At 44.3% G+C, this 26,125-nt stretch overlaps 1 protein-coding gene across 1 annotated transcript; it reads left to right on the top strand.

Moving 5' to 3' along the window:
* Nucleotides 1–167: 167 nt before the first annotated feature.
* FECH (ferrochelatase) lies at nt 168–25,059 on the top strand. The gene is made up of 11 exons (XM_084628213.1): nt 168–394; nt 6,156–6,267; nt 7,553–7,672; nt 8,106–8,254; nt 16,523–16,657; nt 17,487–17,593; nt 19,777–19,875; nt 22,068–22,175; nt 23,320–23,484; nt 23,955–24,014; nt 24,510–25,059. Exons 1-11 carry the CDS (start codon nt 331–333, stop codon nt 24,642–24,644), a joined length of 1,254 nt encoding a protein of 417 aa, XP_084484339.1. The 5' UTR covers nt 168–330; the 3' UTR covers nt 24,645–25,059.
* The last annotated feature ends 1,066 nt before the right edge of the window (nt 25,060–26,125 follow it).

Raw genomic sequence — 26,125 nt, 5'->3', positions numbered from 1 at the left:
ATTCTTGTTTTTGCTCTGAGATCCGAGTCGCACCCGCTCTGGCTGCGCTGGCAGCTGGTTTGCTGGTGGCTGGGAGTTGGATCTTTGACAATCAAAGGAAGGGGGAGGATCTCTAGTTCTGGGACCTGCCTCTCTCCCTGTCCCCACCCCTTCCAGGCAAAGCAAACGCAGGTCTTCCTAATGGAAGAAGCCGGCGGGCGGGCTGACACAGAAGGCTCTTGACAGGGAGGAAGGAGGAGGCAGAGGGAGGCGAGCCCACTCCGCCTAGTGCTAAGGCGCTTGCAGCAGGGGAAGGGAACCCTTTTCCCCGGGCGCCTGCAGACTAAGGGAATGTATTTAGTTCACACAAACATGGCTGCTGCCTTCAGAGCTGCAAACCGAGTGTTGTGTCCATGTAAGTTTCCAACTGCATTTTAAGGGTGGCCGGGATGCCCTGGGCTGAATGAAGCGTGCGGTGGAAACGCAGCCTGCCCCCGCGGGCCGGCCGGGGGCTCTCCCGCAGCTCGCTGCACTTGCTGGCTCCCCGGGCGGGGTCGGACTTGGGAGAGCTGGGATGTTTTCTTGCACGCCCCTAGCCCCCCCCCCCCCAAAAACCCCCTCCATTCCTGGGGCGGGGAAGCCGCCCCTTCTGAAAAGTGACCCCCCCACCCCCACCCCGCCGCTGCCTTGCAAAGGGAGCAGCAATTCCGAGAGAGGGTTTTTGTGCAGCTGGGAGGCAGACGAACGCCTGGCTGCGTTGCATAAACAAAGGGCTTTCGCGCCGAGCGGTGCGGAGCATGTGCCCGCTCCCCTGGGTGGGAAACACCCCCCTCCGGGGGGGGGCAGGGCTGGAGGAGCATTTCTGGAGCAAACTCTTCCCCCCCCCCCCCCCCCGTAGCCCCGATCGGAGGATGGTCTGAGCGCAGCGAAGACGAGGGAAGATTTAACTTCTCCCACATGCTGCCCACTTGAGACCTGTAGCCCGGGCGGCGTTGGCACCAGCGGCCCCTCTCCAGGGCCTGTGTAACACTTTTCCTTGTACTGGGTGCAAGGAGGGGGCACGGGAAGATCCCCCCCCCCCCCGCTTCCCTTTGGGCGCTGCAGCCGGGACTGTGTTACGCAACGCGCCCTTTCAATGAAAAGCGTTTGCATAACGCTACGCGATTAGCAGCAGCAGGAGCCCTGGGGTGACTGGTGCGTCCCGCCGCGGCGAGGGAGTTGGTGGCTGGCAGCGGGAGCCCCTGTAATGCAGTGGCTGACCCTGGGTGCTGCTGGCCGCTGGAGCCCAGAGACGGTGCGCCCTGCTGGGGCGGGGCCGGTTTCTTTGGAGGCAGCGGTAGGGCCGGGGCATCGTGCCCTGGTTCAGCAAGTGCCTCCTGGTGAGTGCGGTAAGTGGCCTGGCCAGTGCTGTGGCACCCAGAGCCAGGGCCCCCGCTCAGTCCAGATCTTTCAAGCTTCTGCTTTCCTTTGTCTCTCCCATTTTTCGTGTCGTTTGGCTGGGTAGGTTGTAGGCATCTTCTGTCTCTTTACACCGTGCGGCGCACCTTGCGGGCGCTTAATCCATTCTGATCAAGCCTGCGCCACCACCTGTCTCTGGTGCCCAGGATCAGCAGTGCTCTCTCCAAGCTGTTACAGGCGGGTAACCAGTGTGGTGTGCTCTGTCTGGTGCAGTAAGTGTCTCTGGAGGCCAAACCCCAGGGAGGGAGTCAAATTCTGCCGTCAGTTACAGCCATCCACCTCAATCAGTGGGCTTGTACCATTAAATTGAGTCTGGCCCTACATCTGTACAAACTGTTTGCAGGGAAATCCAAACGTCTGCAAGCAGATCCAATTACAGCTTTGTCGACCCCAATGTAAAAGCAAACCCAGTTTAGGTGACCACGGGAGACTGGGAATCATGTCTCTTATAACTGGGCCTTGCAGACGCAGGTTATTTATTAGAGAGCACTTGGCTGAGTATCTTGCCTTTATGCAATGGTGGTGTAGCTGTGTTGAGCCCAGGATATTTGAGACAATGTGGGTGAGGTAATATCTTTTATTGGACCAACTTCCATTGGTGACCTGAAGAGCTCTGTGTGGCTCAAAAGCTTCTCTCTTTCACCGGCGGAAGTTGGTTCAATAAAATATTATTACTTTACCTACCTTGACTGTCTAATATCTTGTCTTTATTCATTCTGTCACAAATAAGAGCCCTTTGGTGGACTGACAATCCTTTCTGTTCCTATTGCAAGCCATGGTGGTTAAGAGACTTTCTTCATATTTAGCTGCCTTACAACTTGGGTGTGGATGTGTCTGGTTTTTGCATCAAAAATAAATTTTTGGTTTTAAAAAGCCAGAAACTCAAACAGTTGAAGTACAAAAAGTATTTTATAAAATAGATAAGTTCTCAAACTCTAAGTGCGTGGACTGTGTATTATTTTGGAAAGCATACAAAAATTCATATAGACCCAATGTGAATGATGAGACCTTTCTAACTCCCAAAAACAGACCCTCCCCACTTAACTTTCCCAGCCACTCGCCGTACCCCCAGAAAATTCCTGGGTCAGTAGATTGACGCTGCTGTCTTCTAAAGCTATGCAGTATGCTAGTCCTTAAGTGGCTGCTTTCAGTGGTAGAACCACCAGGATTTGTTGCTGTTCCACAGCGATTATTATTTATTCAGTTCTTTTGACTTATAAAATGTAGCCACTTTGGACATCTACAGAAATTAATTTAAAAGGTCATTTTTTATATTTATTATGTTAAATCAGTGTAAAAGGAAACATGCCCCTCCCAACAGACTACAGCCTGTGAAAAGAGATGAGACTTGTGCCATGCTCTTACGATCAACAGACTCTGTCAGGCCAGTGGGGAAGAGACCGCTCTTGAAAACATTCTGTTACCTTCTACCTGCCGTATACATTTGGAGTTGGATGACACTCCCCAGCTTTCCTGGTAGTCTTTTGATTATGGGAAAGGAAGAAGTGGTCTCTTGGGTTTCAGGAAACATGCCATGTAGGCTGAGATATATGCAAATCACTTCTATAGAGTTGGTCCCCCAAAGGTTTTAGAATTTAACTCATACAAATAAGATGAGACACAGAGTGCAGCAGGTCAGTTGTGGAGATGAATACAAAAGGGCTGAGCTGGACATGTAAAACTTCATAGATATTAAAACCAGAAAGATCCATTAGATAATCTAATATGACCTCCTGTATAATGCAGGCCGTAGACTTTCATCCAGTTACTCCTATAATGAGCCCAATAGCTTGGATTTGACTTAAGTTCGTTTGGGTCATCGCTTTTTAGTATTTAACCCTAAATTTGTCTCTCTTGTTACAAAGCCAGAATTTGAATCCCCTTCCCCCTCTCAGCTTTAATTAAAAAGGGTTTAATATAGAAAATGTTAATAATTAATGAGGACTAGGTCTATCGGTTGTGAAACAGAACACATCCCTTACACACCCGGCATGCGTAGTATCTTTTTTCCAGTGTCCGTGTAAGTGAATGGAGATTATGGTAGGGTATTGATCCAAGGGGTACGACTTTTAAAGAAAAAAGTTTAAATAAAAATCCCTGAATTAAAGTAACTGAGACGTACAACCGAAAAAGCAAGATCATTCTTTGCTGAGAAAGAAACTATTGTAAACTCAGCCTGTTTGCTGAACAACACCTATGGTAAAAGTGAGTAACTGATCTCGTGATCCAACTTGCTGCAAATGCCTAGGGCCCTAGGCAACACATGGGACTGCTGAAAGGCCTTTCCTCAAGATTCCTTGGCTTTTGTGGTCTGTTTTTAACCTTAACCTGGTTATTTGCATATTGTGGGAAATGTTTTATTAAGATTGTATGGTCTGTCTTTCCCCCCTCCCTTTTTTATCCCCAGGGCTCTGTGGAAAAATAGCACAGAACAGTGACTCAAATTTTAAGTAAATGCTAACAATGGTTTAAATATACTTAGCAGAGCACTTTTTATTTTTGTTTTAAAAGTACATCTATAGATTTTTTTTTCTTAAATGTTATTGAATCAGTGTAACAACTTATGCTCAGACAGTCTAACAGTTTTTTAAAAGGAATAATACAACATAATAAGGAATATGATTTAAGATAACTTGAGTGTGCAGATGTATGGTTTTATTTTATTGGGTGCACATGAATGAGGAAGTGGTAGTATGTATATGTAGATCTAAAAGAGCTACTTAGAATACTGGGAATAAGAAATACAGCAAACAAAATTCTTTAGAGATAAAAATGTGTAGCTGGATTATTTGGTCATGTGAGAGGTGATTGACATACACAACTATTATTGTATTTTGTTCGACTTGCAAATTTTTTATCTAATTGAAGAGGAATGTGAAGCCTTGGCATTCATTTTCAACTACAAACATGGAATTTGCAGATATCTAACTTGGCATTTCAAAATGTGGGGTTTTTCCCCCTCTCTGGAGTCTTTAATATACTTTTTTCCTCCTCGTAAGAACATTTTGTTGTAAATTATTACTAATTGAAAAACTTACAAGATTGTGCTTTAGAAAAAACTTTTGATGCTGAAAAGTTGTGAATAGTTTTTACAGTTCCAAGTCAGTTTTCCAGGTATTTTAATGGTGCTTCTCTGTGAAGTAAATGTACTGTAGATTGTGGCTTAGAATGTGCAATCTTTTTAGATAGTCTTGTAAGTAGGGGACCCTTTTCCATTCTCCATTGCAGTGTAAGCAATGGTAAACATGGACTGTTTGATAGAGTTGTGATAATTTAATATGGCAACATGTAAAAGAGGCATTTCTGCACTTGCATACACTGTGAAAGTAATTTTGTGTGCATGTTCAAGGGCAGAAGTGGCTCTTAAAATTGTGCCCTAGCTTAAAAATGTGCCCTAGAGGGATAAAATGTTTATGGTATTTGGAAAATTAAGTAAGAAAACCTGTGTTAACATAACATTAAGCTTGAACAGTTTAAATCACAAAAGATATGCGAAATAGAGTTCCCACTAGCAGTGTTGTACATCCTGTATATTCTATGAGGGATATCCTTTATGAAACAGAAATAAATATAAAAACCACACATTTAACCAGTGAAACGATGAGTTATACATATTTACAATGCAGCTGAAAGCTTCACTTTTGCATTGTATAGTACAATGTTGAACATACTGTACAACCTTTATAAATCTAGTAAATTAAGATTTTCAGAGAAGGAGAAAAAACAATCCTTCCAGCAGCAAAAGTGCTTAAATCACCTCAATCCCTTAGATCACAACGTTTTAACCCACTATTAATATTTAGAGTGTCTAAGTGCTTAAACCACTAATAGCCCCCATTAACAAGTGTAGTCCTCTTACCCATCTCTGCCTTTGGGCTTTGGGAAAAGGCTGGCTGAGGCTAGAGCCATGGAGTGATGGGAAGAATCTGGTGGAATCAGAGAGAGAGAGAGAGATGGCTGCCAAGAGTGAAGTTAAAGAACCGTGGTTGAACTGGCCCTGAACTGATCCTATGAAATTGCTGGTTCAGTCTATTGCAACACAGGGGCAAGCTAGGAACAACCCAGGACTCAAATACATTAAGCTACATAAATGTTTTTTAATCCGTATAATATTTATATATGGACGGGTGTATTTTAATGTTTTGTAAATTTAGTGCTTGTGAAAGGTTCTGGCAGCAGCTTGACAGTCTTGGTGACTGAAGTCATTTGTCCATAGAATAATTACAATATTGCAGTTTTTACTGCACAACCATTTCATTGTGCCTCCACTCTGAGCTGAAGGTACTTCACTTCCTTTCAGGCTGAAGTGGTGTCTCTTGCAGCATTGCCAGCCCCAAGTGTTCAAAACTCATGAGTCAGGCCCTAAGAATCATGAGATTGACTTTAAAATAAGATGTTTCAAAAAAAAGGTTTTGGTTCTTTTTCTTTGCTTCCTGGTTTTTGAGCCTTTAAGGCACACTCAGGTCATGTTTTCTAGCTTTTCTCTGCAACCACTTGGGCTAGACACTTATGAAAAAGTGTATGAAAAAAACTGTATGAAACCCACAATTTTTCCTTAAATCGCTTGGCTCCAGGAGTTGGGGCTTGAAAAGAAATGCCAAATATGAGGAGACCACCAAGCACATTTAAAGAGATAGTGGGGGAAGCCAGCATATGTCTCATAAACAGAATCCTCTGCCCAGTAATAAACTAACAATACATTTTAACCTTCTCTCCAGTCACGAAAAGCAGCAGCTGCAGTCAAATGAGAGTCCAAATACAATGGAGAGGTCAGTCAACAGCAGCCACACAAACAAAAAGAACAGAGCCTCAAATTCAGCCTGAAAAGAGGTAAAGAATGATCACAGGCCTCATCTGTGCTGACAGCAAATGAAGTATGTGTGTGTCCTACATATAATTGCTCTCTGTCTCTCTCCAAAATGGTATTGCTTTACTTTACAGCACTCTGGTTTTAAAGCATTACAATCGTCTCACTGTTTCCTTGTGCTTCCCTCATTTGTATGTCTGTATCCATCTGTTGTCCTTTGTCGGATATTTAGATATTAAGCTCTTTGGGGCTGGGATCATCTTTTTGTTCTGTGTTTTGTACAGCATCTAGCACAAGGGGGTCTTCATGACCAGCGCTTCTAGGCACGACTGCAATATAGATAACAAATATTTACCCTTATGCCCTGTTACATCTTGTGCAGTGTTTGGGGTGGAAGGGAGAAAGAAGCAGGGAAATAAACAGTGGTTACGATTTTTGAAGCAGTCTATGGGGTTTGGGCACATATCTTTCATTTGAAAGTTAGTGTATAAATCCATGAGACTGCTTTGAAAATCTCAACCAGCCATCCTGAAGCTTAACTATTTGTTGTTATTAGGGGAATTCTCTGCTGGCCATTTGCTCCCAGGTTTTGGTCCATCTGTGCCCTCTGAGGTGCACGACAGGGCCGGAGATGAGTCAAGAACCCAGGATTTTCAAAAACAGGGATTACTGCTTCTGTGTGTGGACTGGCTCTTCATTTCAGAAAGTAGTTAGAGATGGAGAAGACATACAGGGCTAGGACATCTTATCTAGCTCACCCCTGCCTGGACAGGATTGCTCTCTATAGTGTAATATGTTTTTTGGTGACCCTAAAATGTGTAGCTGGCATTTGGCTGAGGTGTGAAAACCGTTGTATTAATTTACTTGTGGTTTTTATTATAAAGGGATGTATACTGGAAAGTTACTTCAGCTGTGGGACACAAAATACTTGATTTAAAAAGGCCACATGTAGGTGCGAGTTTGCTGGCTCTGATGCTTATTGAGCATAAATAGATAGCACTTGCTGATTTGGCACACAGTGTTTTGTCAAGTGTCTCAGGGCCAGATTCTTATAACCCTACTCTTGTTAAGTAGAAACGTACACCTTGAATAGCCCCATTCATCTCAATGGGATGGAGTAAGGGACTGCTAAACGTGAATAAGGATATCAGAATTTACCTCTTGATTAGTTTTTGAACATGATCCTCATTTTGCACAATAGAATGCGAGCAAGGGGTCAGGCTGATTAGCCTGCAGTTGTAAAAGGTGGCACCTGGTTAGATATAGAGATAGAAAATGACTTTCAAACTATTTTTTTTCTTTTAATAGGAAAACTAAAACAGGAATCTTGATGTTAAACATGGGGGGCCCAGAAACACTGGGAGATGTCCATGATTTCCTACTTAGGCTTTTCCTAGATAAGGACCTGATGACGCTTCCAGCACAAAAGTAAGAAACACTTGGTTCCCTTGGAGTGTTTGTATGTGAGTGTTATTGTAGGCTATATACTTGGACATCAAAAAATCATTCCGGCTGGCTGCAGTGCTTGAGGCCAAGAACTCTGTGCTGACTGTCTCATGTGAACTTGGTAATGGGAAATTATATTGCAGTTCTCCAGAAACTGGGGGCTACAGGAGGAGACGTTTAACCCATGATCACAACTCTTCGTTTACTGCCAACTGGCAAATTTATTCAAATGAATTAGATTAAATGGAATTATAAAACAATACAAAACAAGCCATGCATAGAATGAGACTGAACATTATTAGCTTGCTGCGTTTTGGAGGCTGGTGGAGGGCTGGATGATTTTGTTGTTTTTAAGATGCCAGAGGGGAGGTGATGGGGATATGTTACTAATTCACTCTGCTTTTTAATGTTTCAGTAAGCTGGCACCATTTATTGCCAAACGTCGCACACCGAAAATCCAAGAACAATATAGCAGGATCGGAGGAGGGTCTCCAATTAAAAAGTGGACTGTAACACAGGGAGAAGGCATGGTGAAACTGCTGGATGAAATGTCTCCTCACACTGGTACTTATACCCTTCTGTACAGTTGTTTAGGAGATTGTTCTGTTTGTTGTATTGGGCGGGTGTGGGGGGAAGACTGAGCCATGGGTGGTCATGCCTAGTGGGAAGAGCAGGAGTCAGGCTTAGTGGGCAGAGCTAATCCAAGGGTCAGGGCCAGAGACAGAAACCAGGAGTCAGAGCTGAAACCAGGAACTAAGAGCCAAGCCAGGGGTCAGAGCTGGGACTGGGAACTAGGGTCAGGGTGAGGAAGCTGGAACTGGGAGCCAGGTGAGGTAGCAAGGACTGAGCAGGAGCAAGGCAGGAATGGGTTTAGGAGCAGGGCAGGAGCAAGGTGAAGAGCAACAGGCCTCGGGAGGGTTACACCTATGGGCATGAACGCACTGAGCAGCCAGAGAGTTGCTGCTGGGTTTAAAAGCCAGGCATTTGCCTTTCCTGACCAATCAGGTGGTGCAATCAGGTAGTCTGCTGCAGGCCTCCTATGCTTGTTGGGTTGCCAGCAGACAGACTCTGCTGCAGGTCCTGATCCCTGACAGAGTGTGTGTTTGCTCTGTCCTGTTTAATACACGAAGATAAGACTCCTGACACACATCACTTACAAAGTTAGACATATGCGGTGGTGGAGCATTTGTTGTGTGTGAGAGAGATCGTGACTCCATCTAGTGGCTTCTTTGATCGGCTATAACTTCCTACTACAGTCTCACAGCTACGATTATCTACAGTCTGGATCCTCTAAACTGTTCCTGAATCTAATTGTCAGTCATGGCTAAAAGGCTTAACACAAACTTGGCTTGATCTTATTACAGTCATTAGAGGAAGGGGGTGGCACAGACAGATGCTGTGTCACAGTTGAATTCTGCAGTACTAAGCAAGATTACTGCTGTCAGCACCACCCCAGGACATGAGGGATCCTCCCTTGAAGCTAGAGCGATAGATAAGGCCTAACGGTTTGGTTTGGACAGCATCCACAAAATACAGTACATACAGTCTTTGTACTTTCTCCTTCAGCTAGGGCAGGGGTGGGCAAACTTTTTGGCCTGAGGGCCACATCGGGGTTGCAAAACAGTATGGAGGGCCAGGTGGGGAAGGCTGTGCCTCCCCGAACAGCTCGGCCCCTACCCCCTAGCTGCCCCCTCCCACTTCCCACCCATCCAACCCCCCCCGATCCTTGTCCCTTGACCTCTCTCCACACCCCTGACCACCCCCCCCCCCACTTCTTGTCTCCTGACCGCCCCCTCCCGGGATCCCTGTCCCTAACTGCCCCTCCAGGACCCCACCCCCTATCTAACCCCCCCTGCTCCCTGTCTCCTGCCCGCCCCCCTCCCCAAACCTCTGCCCCATCCAACCGCCCCCTGTCCCCTGACTGCTCCCTGCCCCCTCCTCCCCCTTACAGTGCTGCTCAGAGCAGCAGGACAGGCTTGTTGGAAAGCCTGGGAGGTGGGCAGGCAGGCGCAAGCCATGCGGCAGTGTGGCAGCGGGGGAGGGGCTGGGGGCAAGCCTCCCTGGCCAGGAGCTTAGGGGCTGGGCAGGACGGTCCTGTGGGCCGGATGTGGCCCACGGGCTGTAGTCCACCCCTGAGCTAGGGTAATGTTTGGAAATGGGAGAAAATTGCTATTCCATGTAAATGTCTGTCTCCCACTAGGGCCTCTGTCTGCTTAGCCACTCAGCTTTATCAGGGGAAATCCATATCAAGCACGGGTGACTCTTGTTCCTATTAACTCCCACACAAACGAACATAGGTGTTACCAATGGTGGTTTTTCAACCTGTCCAAACCTTCACTGTTGAGCGCTCTTAAATCCTCACTGACTTAAGCTAAATTGATAAAAGTCATGTTTAAACCATTTTAAGAGTGTTAATGCAGGAGTCTGCACCGGTGTCCTGGGGTGCTCCATTCACCGCTAGTTGGGCTCATCTTCCTGGCTGCTCTGGGGATTAGCTCATGAGGTCAACATCCTCACCCACGGCTGCACGCCATCACACTCTCTCTCTCTGGTCTGGAGCCCCTCTCTCACTCCTGGAACAGCATCCTCCTTGTGACTTGGCCCTCCAGCTGGGTCACTCTGCGTTTTCCCCCCTTCCAGGAGGTACAGCCTTTCAAACCCTCTGTCACTCCCACAGTGGCCTGGGCAGCCTTCCAGTTCTCAGCCCCATCAGTGCCTAAAGTGTCTCCTCCGCCACAGGCATAACACTGCTCTGTTTGGGCTTCTGGCCTCCCTACCCTGGGGCCTCTCTTCTTGCCTTACCGTCTCTGGCCCCTGCTCACCTCTTAGAGGATCTTGAGCAAGTTGTACTGTTCTTCAGCTAATCGCCACATATAGTGCCTCCCACTCTTGTCGCTGGTTCTCTAGACTCTGCCTCATCAGGGTCTGTATCCTCCTTTGTTGCTCATCAGGCCCCTTCACTGGGAGCAGCAGCTCTGTGGTCCAGCCTGGGAAGGTACACCTGCCTTCTGCAAAGAAAGCCTCCATACATGGTGGCTCCATTGTCCCTTTGCCTCAAGTGTCTCATCTAGCCTTTCCTGCTCCCCTTGTATCACAGGCAGCTGTCTAAACAGTTTCTCAGTCGCTCACACTCCCCTTGTATCAGGGGTGACCATCATTGCCCACATTCTCCACCAGTTGAGTCATGGAGTCCACTCATGGCAAGCGCCCATCTTGGGAATTAGCACTGTCAGTCATGTGCTCTTCCTCTGATGGTGTCTTGCCACATTTTGTCTTGCTCTACTCACTCATGGATCATCAGCTTTCTCTTCATGCCTTGGCTCTCCAGCTAGGTCACTAAAGTCCTTCTCTTCCAGGTATTTCACAGTCTTTCCAGACCTCGTACCTCCAGTGCCTTTTGCCACACCCCAGTGGCAGGTAGGGGAACCCAGCCCTAGTCACCACATTGGGTTCCAGCCCAGGGACCCTATAACAAGCAGCCACAGTCCTATCTCTTGCTGCTGTTTCTCTGGGCTTCTTCCTACATATCAGGCTTCCCCCCATTTGCCAACCTCCAACTCCCTCCATTCAGGGAGTGACTGAAGCCTTTCCCAGCCACAGCAACCCACCTCTCTGCAGCTCACCTCCCACCATCTGGCTTTATGTAGGCCCTGCCTGTTCCTGCACAGGTGAGTCTGTCCTTAATTAGCCACCTCTGGCCTAAATCTCCCCTGCTTCAACCTAATTAGCTGATTGGGCCCAGCTGGCCTAATTCAGCTCTTGCAGGGCTATTGTGGGGCGTCTACTCCATCACAACCAGTTTAATTGACTCGGTTTAAAATCGGATTTGAGTTAAACTGGTGCAAGTTTGTGTGTAGATTAAGCCTAGACTTCCTCATGTTCATCTCATGCTGGTCACAGTAAGCAGCTGTTGGAAATTTGAAACGTTTGTACCTCTCCTAGATTTTTTTGTGAGGGTTATAGAACTACGGCACATAAGGTGCTGTAGGACAAGGATCTTTATGCTATGATTGGAATATGCTTGTCTGGGAGCATGGGGAAACCAATTTCTCTCTGTGTCCATAGAATAGGTTCAGCAGTGTCAGGCTTTTCCTGTGTCCCTCACCTCTTGAGGGAATGCCCTGAAAAGGCACAGTAGTTCTGCCCCTGTGCCCATTGTCACTGGGGATGAAGTACAGTATGCTTGGCCACAGTTGTCTGCAGGATTGGTTCCTTCCTAGTTCCTTGTCATCTCTAGTCATACCCATTTGGTTGTAGCCAAAAAGCAATGATCTGATGGCTGCTCTATTTGAAATGAGCTAGAGGGCTCACCTTAGTTCTAAGTGAGCCAGTCCCCGCAGCACCTTTTCCCCCTTTGGATAGTCAGCAGACAGGCTGAAGACTAACTCGGGGAAGATTGGGGAAGCTTGCTCTGGCTTCCATAGAGCACCTTTACTGTGGATTAATGCCAGAAGTCCTTTCCCAGTCCTGATAACCTGGTATCGCAAGCACTAAAAGTTACTGGGAAAACTGCAAAAGCAGGACAAAGTAAGTCTGTGTTTTTGGCCCACAAGGAGAGCTTCTGTTCAGCCCTGTAACTTAACTGTGGTTTGATTCCACAAACACTAGTTTTCTCCCCATTTCCTTGGCATTGGAATCGGCTGCTGAATCAGTTGGCATGTCATGGTACCCACATCTGTGTCTGGAAAGATTACATCTGCTTTTGACTCCAAGTTATTCGTAATTCTTTGTATTTTAGGACCCATTTAAAACTTGGGTATTTGAGGCTTAGATATGAAAATTGTAAAGAATTTGGCACTGGTAAGCAAAAAAGCTGCAATCTTCAAAGGTAATCGCACTGAAGCCAAAATGGTCTATACTTTCTTACACGCACCCCGGACTCATGGGTTTGTTTTGTGTGGATTGTATTCAACCCTTTCTTTCAGACACTAGTGTGACTCCATTGAAACTAGAATCCTTGCAAGTGTAGCCAAAGAATAAACTTTGTCCAAAGCTTGGGCTCACCTGCTATAGCCACAAATGCAGTAGTTTATTTTTTGTTTAAAAGTAGTTTCTAAATGAGTCAGGTTTGCAATAGATCCTGAAGCTGATGGTTTTAGGGAGCTTTATCTGTTCTTCTCAGAGTGTATCACTCCCTCTTACTTTACAATGTGGTCACCAAAAGAAAGCCACCCTGTCTTTATCTCTTTGTGCAGCCTTTACATCTGACTTGCTATCCATTATTTAGAGATGTACTTTACGGCCTAGACTGTAGCTGCAATTTTAGAAGTAGAGCGGGCTCACAATTTGTTGTTAAAGGTGACCTTGGTGGATTTAGTGAGGCCAAATACATCACTGCATTGCCTCAAAATAGCTTGAAAAGCCAAAAGTGCACCTTGAGCAAGAGCTGTAACATTTCTGGAGTGCTTTTCAGAGTTCTGAAATTTCATTAGGCTTGGCCTGCACTTAAAAGGTTTTACTAGCATAACTGTGTTGCTGAGAGGTGTGATATTTACGGATAGAGTTATGCTGGTAAAAGTCCAAATGTAGATACAGCTATACTAGTATCGTGCACTTTATACTAGTGTGTCTTATTTTACTTTGCCAAACAGGGATAAGATATGCCAAAATACGCACTTTTATACCAGTACAACTGTGTCTGCTGGAGTGAGGAGGAGGAGGAGGTGGAAGGTGATGACACTTTAACTATTCCAGCGTAGTTGAAGTGGCAAAATTTTTATGTGTAGACAAAACTTTACCCTAATATGAGTCTTCCTGATGCTCTGAATGTAAGTTATGGTAAAAGAAAGCAGTTTTTTAAAGCAGTACACATATTTTGGGGTGTATTAACAACCTAAACTTTCAAATGTAAGTAGCAATTTTGGGTGCCAAAATTGAAACACCTTAAAATCTTTGGATGAACCTTCCAGGGGCCTGATTTTTCAGAGGGTGGATGCTCAGCACTTTCTTAAAATATAGCCCTTTTAAGGCATTTTAGGTTTGGGACCCAGAAAAATCAAGGCAACCCCAAATCACTAGACACATGGAAAATTTAGTCCTTTACCATTCTGGATGCCTGTTGCTTCCTTAAGACGTGACCATCAAACACATAAGCACAGGAGTAATTTTACATATGCAGGCAATCCCTATCATTGTAATGAGACTACTTCTGTGTGTAAAGGTAGTTATACACATGTTTGCAAGACCAGGGCCTTGACTGGTCAGAATAATGCTGGCTTTCTTATCAGAGCTGAAATATCTTTAACATACATGAATTGTTAGTACAGATGATAACTGGTCTCTATATCTAATGAGAAATCTATATTCCTTTATCTCCTGTTTGTCTGTGCTGTTTTTCCCAATTCAGCTATAACTGTTCCAAGATCTTTTTGTTTCTGTTTCCTTAAAACGTTTGCTGTTGAAGACAGAGCTAAGTCTGTCTTAACAGAGGTTGTTTGAGTCCTTCCCTGAGCGTTGGGTTTGGCAGCATCCTTTGCATTGTTATTTGATTACAGTCATTTTGGGTTTGATTACCAGACAGGTAACAGAGTTACCATCTGATAGTTCAAAGGACAACATTTTGCATTTTTCTATTCTCCAGCTTTCATCTTTATGGTATCAGCATATAGTCTGTTCTAGGAGGAGAAATGTGGGTTATTGAAAAGCACATGTAGTCTCTGCCTAGGGGTTCTGGGTCACAAGCGATTTAGTTCTGCAATTATAATTAATAGTTTTTTTTTTGGAGGAAGCAGCTGTATTGGGATAGATCCCTGGTCTTAAACTTTATCCAGATTTTGGTGAGCAGCCTTGGTTGACCCCAGTGCTCCTCAGAGCTCAGCTAGGAGCAGCAGTAGCAGCTCAGGACCAGACCTCACTAGCTCTTTAAATGCTTACAGAAAGGACTTGACTAACCGTGGGGAGGACAGTATTGCTTTAACCTAGGGAAGGGCACAGTGGGAATCATGGGAACTGCTTATATTATTTTGACTGTACTATGTTTTATCTTTTGATTGTAGGCAGCAGGGGAGGGGATGTGCACACGCCTATACATTCTTATTTACTATTTGTATTGCGGTAGCCTCTAGGAGTCTCAGGATCCTAGTGTGGTAGGCATTGTACACACACAGATTAAAAGGATGGTCCCGACCCCAAAGAGTTTACAATCTAAGTAAATAACACATGCCCATATCCTTTAAGCTTTTTGTTCTTCCCACAGCAAACAGGGAACCTTAAGAAAATCACAACTTGTGAGACCTGTAAAGCCAGCTTTTTTATTTTTAATTAGAAATGTGCATTTTTTACCAGGGCCGGCTCTAGGCACCAGCAAACCAAGCAGGTGCTCGGGGCAGCACATTTCTAGGGGCGGCATTCCGGCACCGGCCATTCTGCCCCTAGAACTGTGCCCCCACCGCCCCAGCTCGCCTCCGCCTCGCCTGCTCCCCTGAGTGTGTCGCCGCCACTCCGCTTCTCCCTCCTCCCTCCCAGGCTTGCCACGCGCCAAACAGCTGTTTGGCATGGCAAGCCGGGGAGGGAGGAGAAGCCGAGCGGCAGCGTGCTCGTGGGAGGCGGCGGTGGTGGAGCGGAGGTGAGCTGGGGCGGGGAACGGTTCCTCTAATCCCCCCCCTTTACTTCCTGTGCTCCCCCCCACCCTCGCTTATTTCCGCTCCTCCTGCTCCCCTGAACGCACTGCCTGTCCCTCGCCTGAGAGGGAGGGGGGAGAAGCGGAGAGGTGGCGTGCTCGGGAGGAGGCGGAGCAGAGGGGAGCTAGGGTGCGGGGTTGCTGGGGGGGAGCTGCAGGAAGCAACTGGGGTGTGGGGGGAAATGCGGCATGCCCGGGGGAGGAGGTGGGGCTGGGGATTTGGGGAAGGTGCGGAGTTGGGGCAGAGCCAGGGGCAGGGGGGCATGAAAAAAAAGCGGGGGCCGCCAAAATTTTTTTTGCTTGGGGTAGCAAAAATCCTAGAGCCGGCCCTGATTTTTACAATCTACTTCAATACCAGGAGGTTTGTGAATAGTGAATCCTACACCAGAGCACTGGAAATGATTGCCAGAAGCTGGGACTGGGTGACGGGATGGATCACTTGATAAACTGCCCTGTTCTATTCATTCCCTCTGAAGCACCTGGCACTGGCCACTGCTGGAAGACAGGATACTGGACTAGGTGGACCATTGGTCTGACCCAGTATGGCCGTTCTTACTAAATTGATTCCTCTATTTATGTGCTTTTGTGATCTGCATTAAGCTGTTTGGTATGTTTAGCCAGGCATGCTCACATTTCTTAACCCAATCATTTGGCATACAAGAATTCTATTCCCATTGAGCTAACTGCTCTTAGGAAGTGAGCTGTGTTAGGATTCTTGTATTTTAAAGTGACATGGTTCACATCTAGCATGAGCAAGGTTGGTCATTTCCTTTTAACTTAGTTGAACATGCCTTCTTGATCCTGCACTATTGTCAAAAATGTAACATGCCATTCTACTCTGTCTCATGCTGGCCTGCAGAATAAATTTAAATTATCTCCATGTTTGGAGGGGAGGGATACTTTTACAGATTAATGCTGCTACTGTCAGGGGTAGGATCTTCGGCAACTAAAATACATATATTTCCAAAAAAACTGATTCACAGCTCATGGTAAGCATATAAAGTGTGCAATTATTATTTCTCCACAGCCTAACTTATCACAAACGGGGGAGAGATTTTCAGCATCTTGTAAACGTCGTGATTGTCATTTTGTCTGTTGTTCGGTCAGGGAGAGTGTGTTCCCGAGGAGGTTGGGCTGTAGCTGGTCAGAAAGGTATTTGAATAAAAGAGCCTTTGCAGATAAAGTGATCAGGTGCTTTCTCTTTCTGCTGTCAGCGCCTCACAGATACTATATTGGATTTCGGTATGTCCATCCTCTGACAGAAGAAGCAATTGAAGAGATGGAGAAAGATGGCGTTGAGAGGGCTATTGCATTTACACAGTATCCGCAGTACAGCTGTTCTACCACAGGTGAGTGTGTCTATGAAAGTGCAGTAAAAGAGGAAGATAAACAACATACAGACAAATGTATCCAAACAGCTGAGAGTCCAAGTACAGGAGGCTTATGAAAGTATGTGGGACCTTTTGGGATGGGACACCCAGCCTGCATTCCTCAAAACCAGCTTCCTCGCTGGCCTGCTTTAGGTTTCCCAATCATAAGTAGAAGCCTGTTCTCTAACAATAAGGAATTTTAAATTTATTGGCCTTGTTAGACCTCCATGCCTCACATCCCTATGAGGCCTTATACCAATTTTACACATAGGTAAACTGAAACATAGTACCATAAAAGGGCACTTTCCTGAAGTCACATAAGTGAGTTGCATAGCCGGAAATGGAACCCAGGAGTCCTGACTCGCAGTCACCTGCTCTAACCATTAGAGCTACTATCAGTGCAAACAAAATCAGTAACCTACATAACAGGAGTGTGTGCATGTTCTAGAAGTGTATTTCCCCACCCAGCCCTATGACCGGTGATGATGCTTTGTGTACAGTTCAGTTTAAAGCAGGGACCCATCCTCCCCATACAATATAACACGCTTTGGGGTTTTCAGTAACACATAGTGATGCTTAGAAGCTTCTGAAAATAACTTTGATTTAGTTGAGGATTAACTTGGCAGGTGGAAAAGGCTTATTAGTTATATAGAGTTAATGAGGTAAGTATTTTTTTTCTACTCTTATGCTCTGTTGTGATTTGCAATATTGAAATGGCTGGTTGTAAAACTCTTTTTGTCTGGCAGCATCCACACTTCTGATGAATTTATAGCTAAAGTTCCTGCTAATCTACTTTTGTGCATTTCAGGAAGCAGCCTAAATGCCATTTATCGCTACTATAATAAAAAGGGGGAGAAGCCAAAGATGAAATGGAGTATTATTGACAGGTGGCCCACACATCCCCTTCTCATTCAGGTATGGAGTTTGTATGCAAACCATCGTGGCTCTCAGGAAAACTATCTTTCTGCTTGTCAATTGAGCAGATTTGACATGGAGTCATTGAGGGAACGTCTACACAGCAAGAGAAGACCCACAGCAGTGACTCTCAGGGGCCAGGTCAGCTGACTTGAGCTCCTGCCAGTAGGGCTAAAAATAGCTGTGGAGACATTCAGGCTGGGGCTGGAGTCCAGGCTCTGAAACCTGGCGAGGGAGTCTCAGGGTTCAGGCTCCAGCCCAAGCCTGAACATCTACACTGCTATTTTTAGTTTTGCAGCACAAGCCACGTGAGCCCAAGTTAGCTGACCCAGGCTCTGAGACTCGCTGCCTTGGGGTTATTTTTCCTTTGTGGACGTACCCCCCGAGACCACTTGCCTTAAAGGGAAACAAACTTGTTCCCTGATTTAGATGGTTTCAAAATTTTAAAGACCTCAGAACAAAAGGAATATTTCAATTTCATGTTGTATTTCATAATATAAAATATATCTCCTGTGTGCTAGGTCTGAAATTACTGGGGGCAGTGTTAGTTCAGGATTAATGTGTGGAAGTTTGCTTTGCTTCCATAGGCCTCCACGTAATCAGTGCTAGTAATGTCTCACTGAGATCCACAGCCTAAGGGGCTTGATTATCCTCCCATTGAAGTTCACGGTAGACTTCTCGTTGACTTCAGTGGGAGCAGAATCAGGACTCCCTTCAAAAAGAAGTGAGGGAGCGGGGGGAAAACGGTAACGTACTTGACTGAGGGAAGAGCTTTTTCTTTTTTAAAGAGGTGGAGTGCGTGTGCTGGGCTTTTAATAATAGCACTACTGTGGTTTTGTACGATTGTTCTAAAGTCCTTGTCTGGCATCAGGAGGTGGGTACTGCTGGCCACAGTAGCTGTGGCAGAAACACTTAACAGCATTCAGCTCCTTCCTTACCAGGGAAGATTTTAGTGGCTGCTTTTGTTGGAGAGAGATAGAGAGAGATGCCAGGGGAGCGTGAAAAGCAGAGTTGGGAGCTTTTCTTCCTCTTCTGCCTTTGCCTTTTTTGCACTTTCATGCTGGTCTCTTACTGACTAGAGTGCAAGTGACTGAGGGGAGACCAAGAGAACAGTAGTTCTTGGCACTTGTGCATGCCGTTCACTTCTTTCACTGAGACGTCTCAGCAGAGTTTAGGAATCTGCTGTGTGATCAAATCTACCAAATGCTGCTCTCCATTAGATGGATTGCACACACATACAGCTGCATTTTTTAAGCTAACCAACATACATTTCTCCATGCCCAAGGGAGCCTATAAGTGAAGGGATGACTCAGCCCCTGATTGTATCATTGCAACAGAAATTAAAGTTTAAATTTTGGTAATGTTTTTATCCTATCTGTGGTGGTGGTGTTGCAAAGTGTCTGGTAGGGAGCTGCAGACAGACATGACAAACTGTTTTTTTTCCTTTTGGCCGCACCGTGTGCAAGTTGTTAAGTCAGCTTCTTTTCCTTTCTGTAGCTTACCTGGACATGTGTATCTAGGGCTAGGTTCTGATCTCAGTCACTGCTGTGACTCTAAGGTCAGAATCATTCCCTAGTCTTCCATGTGGGGAAAGAAGGCTTTGGTTTTCAGGTCTTGGTTAACTGAAACCATCTGTCTCCCCATGTTCTGTCCTATCAGTTGAGCTCAGATAAGGAACTCATTCTATCAGCCCACAGATTTAAATGTCGGGTTGGGGGCAGAGCATTCTGAAAGAGGGGAACGTGATCTCCCCGTAGGTCCAACAAAGCCCAAGTTTGTTATCCTTAGGGCATGCATTTTACACAGCGGGCTTCTGTCAGAGAGAGCAGCTTGAGTGAGGGTGTGTGCGCAGACACTGATTCAATTTGCTGTAATATCTTATCTTGTGTCCTGTACCTGAAGTCCAGACAGCTGACCCAATTGAGCTGAGCCTACCAATGCACTTCAATGGGTTTTGATTTAGGCACTATAATTCATTATTTACTGAACTTTTTATCGTACAGACTATCGATCAAACTCCCACTGGCATGGTACTAAAAAAAGAACCTCTGCTGTCTCGTCAGACGTTCTTATGGTGAGCTAAAGCAAAGCAGATGGGTGCCCAGCCAATTGGTGTGCATTATTTTCAGCAGATGGGTGCATCTCCTGTTACCGATCTTTACTCTTTTGCCTCTCTCTTACAGTGCTTTGCAGACCACATACAGAAAGAACTGGATCTGTTTCCACCTGAGAAAAGGAAAGATGTTGTCATTCTTTTCTCGGCTCACTCACTCCCAATGTCTGTAAGTAACATGAAGTCACTTCTGAAGTTGTTAAAACTCCGTCACACGGGGGAGTCACATTATTGGTCTGTTGGGTTGCATCTCCAGCAGAGCAGAGTTTTGAGTAGCCTGCAGCTTGTAGGCCATCAGGATTAGACCCAGACGAGGAGCAAAACCTACTTTTTTGGTCATCGCTTCAACGGGAGGATAATGGGGGGGGGGGGGGGCGGAAACTAATAGTTTTCTCACCTTTCAAAAATAAATCTCTCTCCCTGAAACAATTAGAGTAGAATCTTCACACGTTTGGAATAGACCATCTAGAGTGGGAGATTTTAACACAGTGGGCTGGCAGTAACTATCAACTTCAATACAGTGGCTTCTAATCATTTTGAAAAAAAAAATCAGTGGCATTGTAACACATAAGTTGAGGCTGCAGAATCTGTCTTCATTTGTGTGAAGAGGAACGATCAGGTGACGTGGCAAAGGACAATTTCATAATGAATTCTTCTGCAAAGCTGTCTTGTTCTATAAACACACATTGAAAATGCTTTTGGTACTAACAGTTCAGAGTGTACGAGTTTAGCCAAATTGTGTGTGTCATGTTTCACCTTTCAATAATGTCCATTGGGGTCTTTTTATTATTATTGTTGTTATTATAAGTAAAAAAAAAAAACAACAATAAAAAAACCTGATGGAATATGTCAGTCAACTGATGTAATTCAAAACTGTGTTCTCTGGTCTGGAAGTCATTCCAGTGCCAATCAGGGCTGAGATACAGGATACTGCTGTTTCAGAAGTATTGTATTAAAAGTAATCTTTGGTCCTTTCCTTTTGCTATTGCCTAGTGCTGGGAGACTCATATTCTTAGAATATGCTGCCATCTAGTGGTTAAGGGCAGGGGGAACAGTGGACATCAGCAGTATAGTTTATTTGCACGAAGATAGCACTTAGAGCCCCCAGCAGAGATCTCGGCCCCATTGTGCCAAGCACTGTACAAGCACATGGTGGGGGACAGTTCCTCCCCTGAAGAGCTGAGAGTCTAAACAGATAAGACAGACAAAAGGTGGAAAGGGAAAGAGAGTCATGGAGAAGTTGGGTTATCTACCTAAGGCCACACATCAGGTGAGCAGCTGAACCAGGGGCAGAACTATGACTCCTGGCTTCCAGATATTAATGTGCATTTCTCTTGCTTTTGTTTTTCCCTTATGGGTCTGCAAAGTTCTGGCTTGCTCTTTTCAGAGCTGTAAGGACACACCTCTTGTTTTGGGCTTTAGTTTCTCCCCTTTTCTTGCATTGACTTCCTGGTTACCCATCCTTTGTTTTACTGATAAAGACAGGATGGCATTCACCTGAATGCCTGTCAACACTGCGACTTGAATCAGCCAGTAGGAGTCATGTTGAGTGGCATGGAACATTCCTCTTCTGCCCGTGTTCCATTCCCCAACGTGTTGCTGAGCTTTCCCCCAACGTGTTTGTACTACTGTTTCACTTGAAGAGAATATAAATAGTAAACATGAGCTTTCTCCAGTCTGAGGCAGGGGATAGGACTCAGTACTCCTCAGCTTTATTCTCAGTTCTGCTACTGGCTCACTCTGTGGCTTGGCCAAGTCACTTATGCTCTCTGTGCCTTTGTTTTCTCATCTATAAAATATTAAAGTATGTTTAAAATATCAAACCCACAGAGGTATTATGAGGCTTAAATATTTTTAAAATGCTTTGAGATCCTCTGTTGGAAGGTAACTACATGCATGCAATAAAGGAAGCCTGTGAAATGTCAGTTTGATGCTAAAGTAATTGAAAGGAAACCATTGGTGACTCTGGCTACTGACTGAAGACACACGCATGAAATCTGTTGGGCAAGAGCAAATATTCTTTGCAATGGCTAAGATAGGCCTATTACATGTCAGACTGTGAGTTTATAACTCTCTTTAATTACTATTATTTTACTGGATAATTCAGAGTTACGTTCATTGTGGTATATGTAACTGTTAATGATTTCTGTTGTCTGCACAAACATCTGCCGTTGTGCGAGGCACAGATGCTGCAGCCAGTTGCAGGGGATACATGCACTGTTCTCACACATGGAGACTTTGCTTGCTTGCTTCCCTTCGTTTAAAATGGAGTGATTGAGACTGAAAATTTTTAGATGCTCTTTGCACATGAGAAAACATAACATTCATGAAGAATGAAAGGCCAGTGTTTCTGTGCTGCAGGTAGTGAACCGTGGCGATCCGTACCCTCAAGAGGTGGGAGCTACCGTCCAAAGAGTCATGGAGAAGCTCAACTTTTCCAACCCCTATAGGCTCGTGTGGCAATCCAAGGTATGTGGCCAGAAGGAAGTTGTTAAAAGGCACCTGCAGCCCCTTAGTCATCAATGTTTAGGATGATCTCTTCTCTCCAACTTTATTACAGCCTATTCCTATCTCTCCTACTTTCTGGAAGTAGCTGTGTTCCAATGGAATGGTGTTCTTTGTGCCTGGGTGTTATCTTCTATATATATTGAACAACCACTTAAAGTTTTTGCCACTTTGCAGAAGTTCTTGATGCATCATTCCCAAGTAAACTTCTGATAGCCCAGAGATTCTCCAGTACTGCTAATATGCTCACCCAGTGGTGGGGATTTTTCTCTGACTAGCAGTTGGAAATGGGAAGCAAATGAACTATAATGAAGTCTGCTGAAATATTGCTTCGAGACCTTCCAAAAGATAACTTATATGATTACATCCGTTTTTAAGGACATAAGCCCAATCCAAATAGACTTCATTTTTTTTAAAGCAGGTAACACAGAATGGGTTGATATCTTTCTTTGCACACGACATTTGTAAACTCCAACTGAAATGAAGGAACTTTAAGAAATGTTAGCCTCATCAGAATTACATAGTGTCAGTAATTTACATTTCTCAAATGTGTTACAGTTATGGGGGCAGAGTTGTTTTGTTCTAAAGCTAAGCATCAAGAAAAGTATCGTGTTAGCTCAGCATCGGTACTTTTTGGATGTTAAAGGAACACCATCAGCTTATTTAGTCTTAAAAATAGAAAAATTCTTTAAAGTCAGGTAAATCCCGCTCAGTAGCATGGCGGGGGTGGGTTGGAATGAAAAACAAAGGACACTTTATTTGTAGTAATTTTTTAAAGTGCCCCTCTAAAAGCCAATCATCCACTCAAAATATGTTGTGTTTAACATAAAGCTAAGTAAATGCAGTCTCATAGGATTCTGCTTGTTATCAGGATGGATTATCTGGGGGTCTAAACAGAGAGGCAGTGTTTCTTCATCAAAAAGTAATAGATGGAGAGATGGACAAAGATACTGCTAAAAATAATAAGATAAACAGGCTAATTTGATTCTTCATTGAATAAATAGAATACATGGAGGTTAAGTAAAGGATGACAGAGGATAATTCTTGTAGAAATGAATTTATCAAGGCTTGAAGAAATATTTTTTTTTTTCCTCCCACTTTCTCCTAGGTTGGCCCAATGCCCTGGCTGGGTCCTCAGACAGATGAAACTATTGAAGGGCTCTGTCAAAGGGGACAGAAGAACATTTTGTTGGTTCCAATAGCATTTACCAGTGACCACATTGAAACTCTCTATGAGCTGGATATTGAATATGCTCAAGTTTTAGCAAATCAGGTAAACATCACTTCAGGTCTCATAATTGCTTGGGCAATTCTGCTCCCAAATTTCTTTCCCCCCTGTTTTTAGCTCCAATCTTATGGTTGAAAGTTGGTATGGGATTTGGGTCACATTCTGCTGTTACACTGGTGTAAATCTGGAGTTAATCTGAATTGGCTTCAGAGATGTTACTTTGAATTTTCATCAGTGTATCTGAGAGCTGATTTTGACCCATTTTATTTTAACTAAGATAGATGGTTTGTATGATCATCAGTAAATAAGGAGTTTGAGGAACCTGCTATCAAAGTAAAATTTTGTCTCCTTGTCATTTTAGCCATGCTGAAAAAATATTACTACATTTAATTCAGTCATTTTAGGGCAGCCTCTAAATGGTATAGAAAATGATGTTCTTCAAAAAAGATACTTGGGTATTATTTTTTTTCCGTAACAGCTCTTTATTTTTCTCTCCTCTCTTGTTTTTGATCCAGTGTGGAGTTGAAAACATCAGAAGAGCAGAGTCTCTTAATGGAAATCCATTGTTCTCCAAGGTATCCGTATTGTTACTATAGCTTTCGTAGAAAATACAGCATAGCAGTCCTCTGGAAAGCTCTAGCAGATTGTTGGTTTCCTCTCATATTATTAAAAAATTCTGAGTTTGACTATTAAAAAAGAATTCCCTATACTTTGTAGTTCATAGACCACAAGCTATTTTTCTTTGTCACTGTTATTTTGTAATTGATACTTATTTTGAACTTTGTTTTGACAAAGAAACACAATTTTTCTCTCATTGTTTTCAGTCACCTATTTATTGAGATTGCCAGAAAAGCAGAAATGTTCCTTTTTAGGGCAAATATTGTGGCAATGAATTTTTAAAATCAAGGGCCCCATTAAAATCAAGGGGAAGTAATATTAAAAAATTGGTGTCACAATACATCCCTTGGTCTGACCAATTGTTGATCTGGCTAACTTGTTAATTTGGTAATGTGTGCATGTTTTTTGCAAGTGATTCACTCACCTCTGTTTTTTAATACTCTGTCTTTCAGGCACTGGCAGACTTGGTCTGTTCACATATCCAGTCGAATGAAATCTGCTCCAAGCAGTTAACCCTCCGCTGTCCGCTTTGTGTAAATCCTGTTTGCAGGGAGGCAAAATCCTTCTTCACTAATCAACAGTTGTGATGTGCAGCATAGAAGAACACACTTGCTTTGTACAGGGAAATCGCTTAATGGTGCAACAATACAAACATCAGAAATTGCACAGATGCCAATTGCACAAGCTACACAAATAGTCAACTCTAGCTTTCTGGTGCACTCTTCTAACCCCAGTGGCTTCAGTGGGCTTGCAGTTTTGTAACTGAGGAGAATTTGAAGTTTTTCTTTTTTATTTGAGAGAGGTGGGTGGAAGAGAAGGAAGGAAGGGCTTGATGCAGTGAGGTGCTGAGAGGTCTCAATTCCCCTGGGTCTAATGAGCACTTCATAGCATCAGGCTGAAAAGTAAGCACTGAAAAACCTTTGATACAAACTGGCATCTAAAGCTCTTTGCAGGGAGTTCTTTATATGCACTAATGTCATGAATATATTCATTTCAGCCTTCCAGGTAGAGTGTACTATTTTTTTTTTATGATACTGGTGCAGTATTGCTAACACGATTACTGGTCATCTTTTACAGATATATTTTCAGATGTGTTTTGAATTCTGATTTTTAAAAATACATGTATATATTTTTTAAAACATAGAAGATTATTTTGGTTTTCCTGGGAGAAAAGAGATTCTGCAAAAGCCAAGACAGGCTTTGCCCCATTGGAACAGTGGCACTGTAGGTGATTTGTTTACATTTTCTTGAAACTTCCTCATTGTCTGAAGGAAAATCTGTCTGTGGAGAGCATGAAGTGAAAGAAATGACCCAGGACTGAGTTATATTTTTGGAGCACACTCCACTTAAATGGAGTTCTAGATATATTTCAAACCTCGTGACTGTGAACAGCAAACACTGTAGCTGGTTGTAAGGGTTGGCTTATCCTTCAAGCCAAATGCTTTTCTCTTCTCCAAAGGGCTTTCTCTGTTTGATTAAGCAAATTCAGAAAGTTGAACTGGCTCTTTTGAGGGTTTATAGATCTGCTCTGTGCTTTCCACTGCGTCAGGACTTTGTGGTTTTTGTGGGTTATCTGTGGAGCTACATGGGCACAATCGATCCAGTTTAATTCATGTTGTCAATTAAAACTCCAGTGATATATTAGGAGTCATTTACATTGTGGTGGGTGTGCCAGATGAGGGGTGCAGGATGCCTCTTATCCTAACAGCTGCTGTGGGTATAAAGTCCCTAACCCAGAAACAGAGTTCTGCCCTATTACATTCTGTGGGCTATTTTTAGGGCCTGGTCCTGAGCTCCTGACCCTTCTAAATCTCCATTGATTTCAGTGGGGCACTTGGATATACCAGGAATGCAGAGTCTAATCCTAACTCTTTAAATTATGGAGATTCTATAAAATAAAGCAGTGGCCATTCAGCACTGGCACCAGGCTTGGAGACCAACATTGTCTTTGAATGTCTCAGCTGCTGGCCACTACCCAACATTTCTCAGTTTTTGGCTTGAAATACATTCAGAATGGAATTATCACAGAGTCTGGATTAGCAGTCCCTTCGTATAGGGGCCATTCCCT

The sequence above is a fragment of the Lepidochelys olivacea genome, assembly GCF_965140295.1.
Source record: "Lepidochelys olivacea isolate rLepOli2 genome assembly, chromosome: 5".
Classification (NCBI taxonomy): Eukaryota; Metazoa; Chordata; order Testudines; family Cheloniidae; genus Lepidochelys; species Lepidochelys olivacea.
The sequence above is the reverse complement of the archived record's forward strand: the minus strand, read 5'-3'. Positions and strand labels throughout refer to the sequence as shown.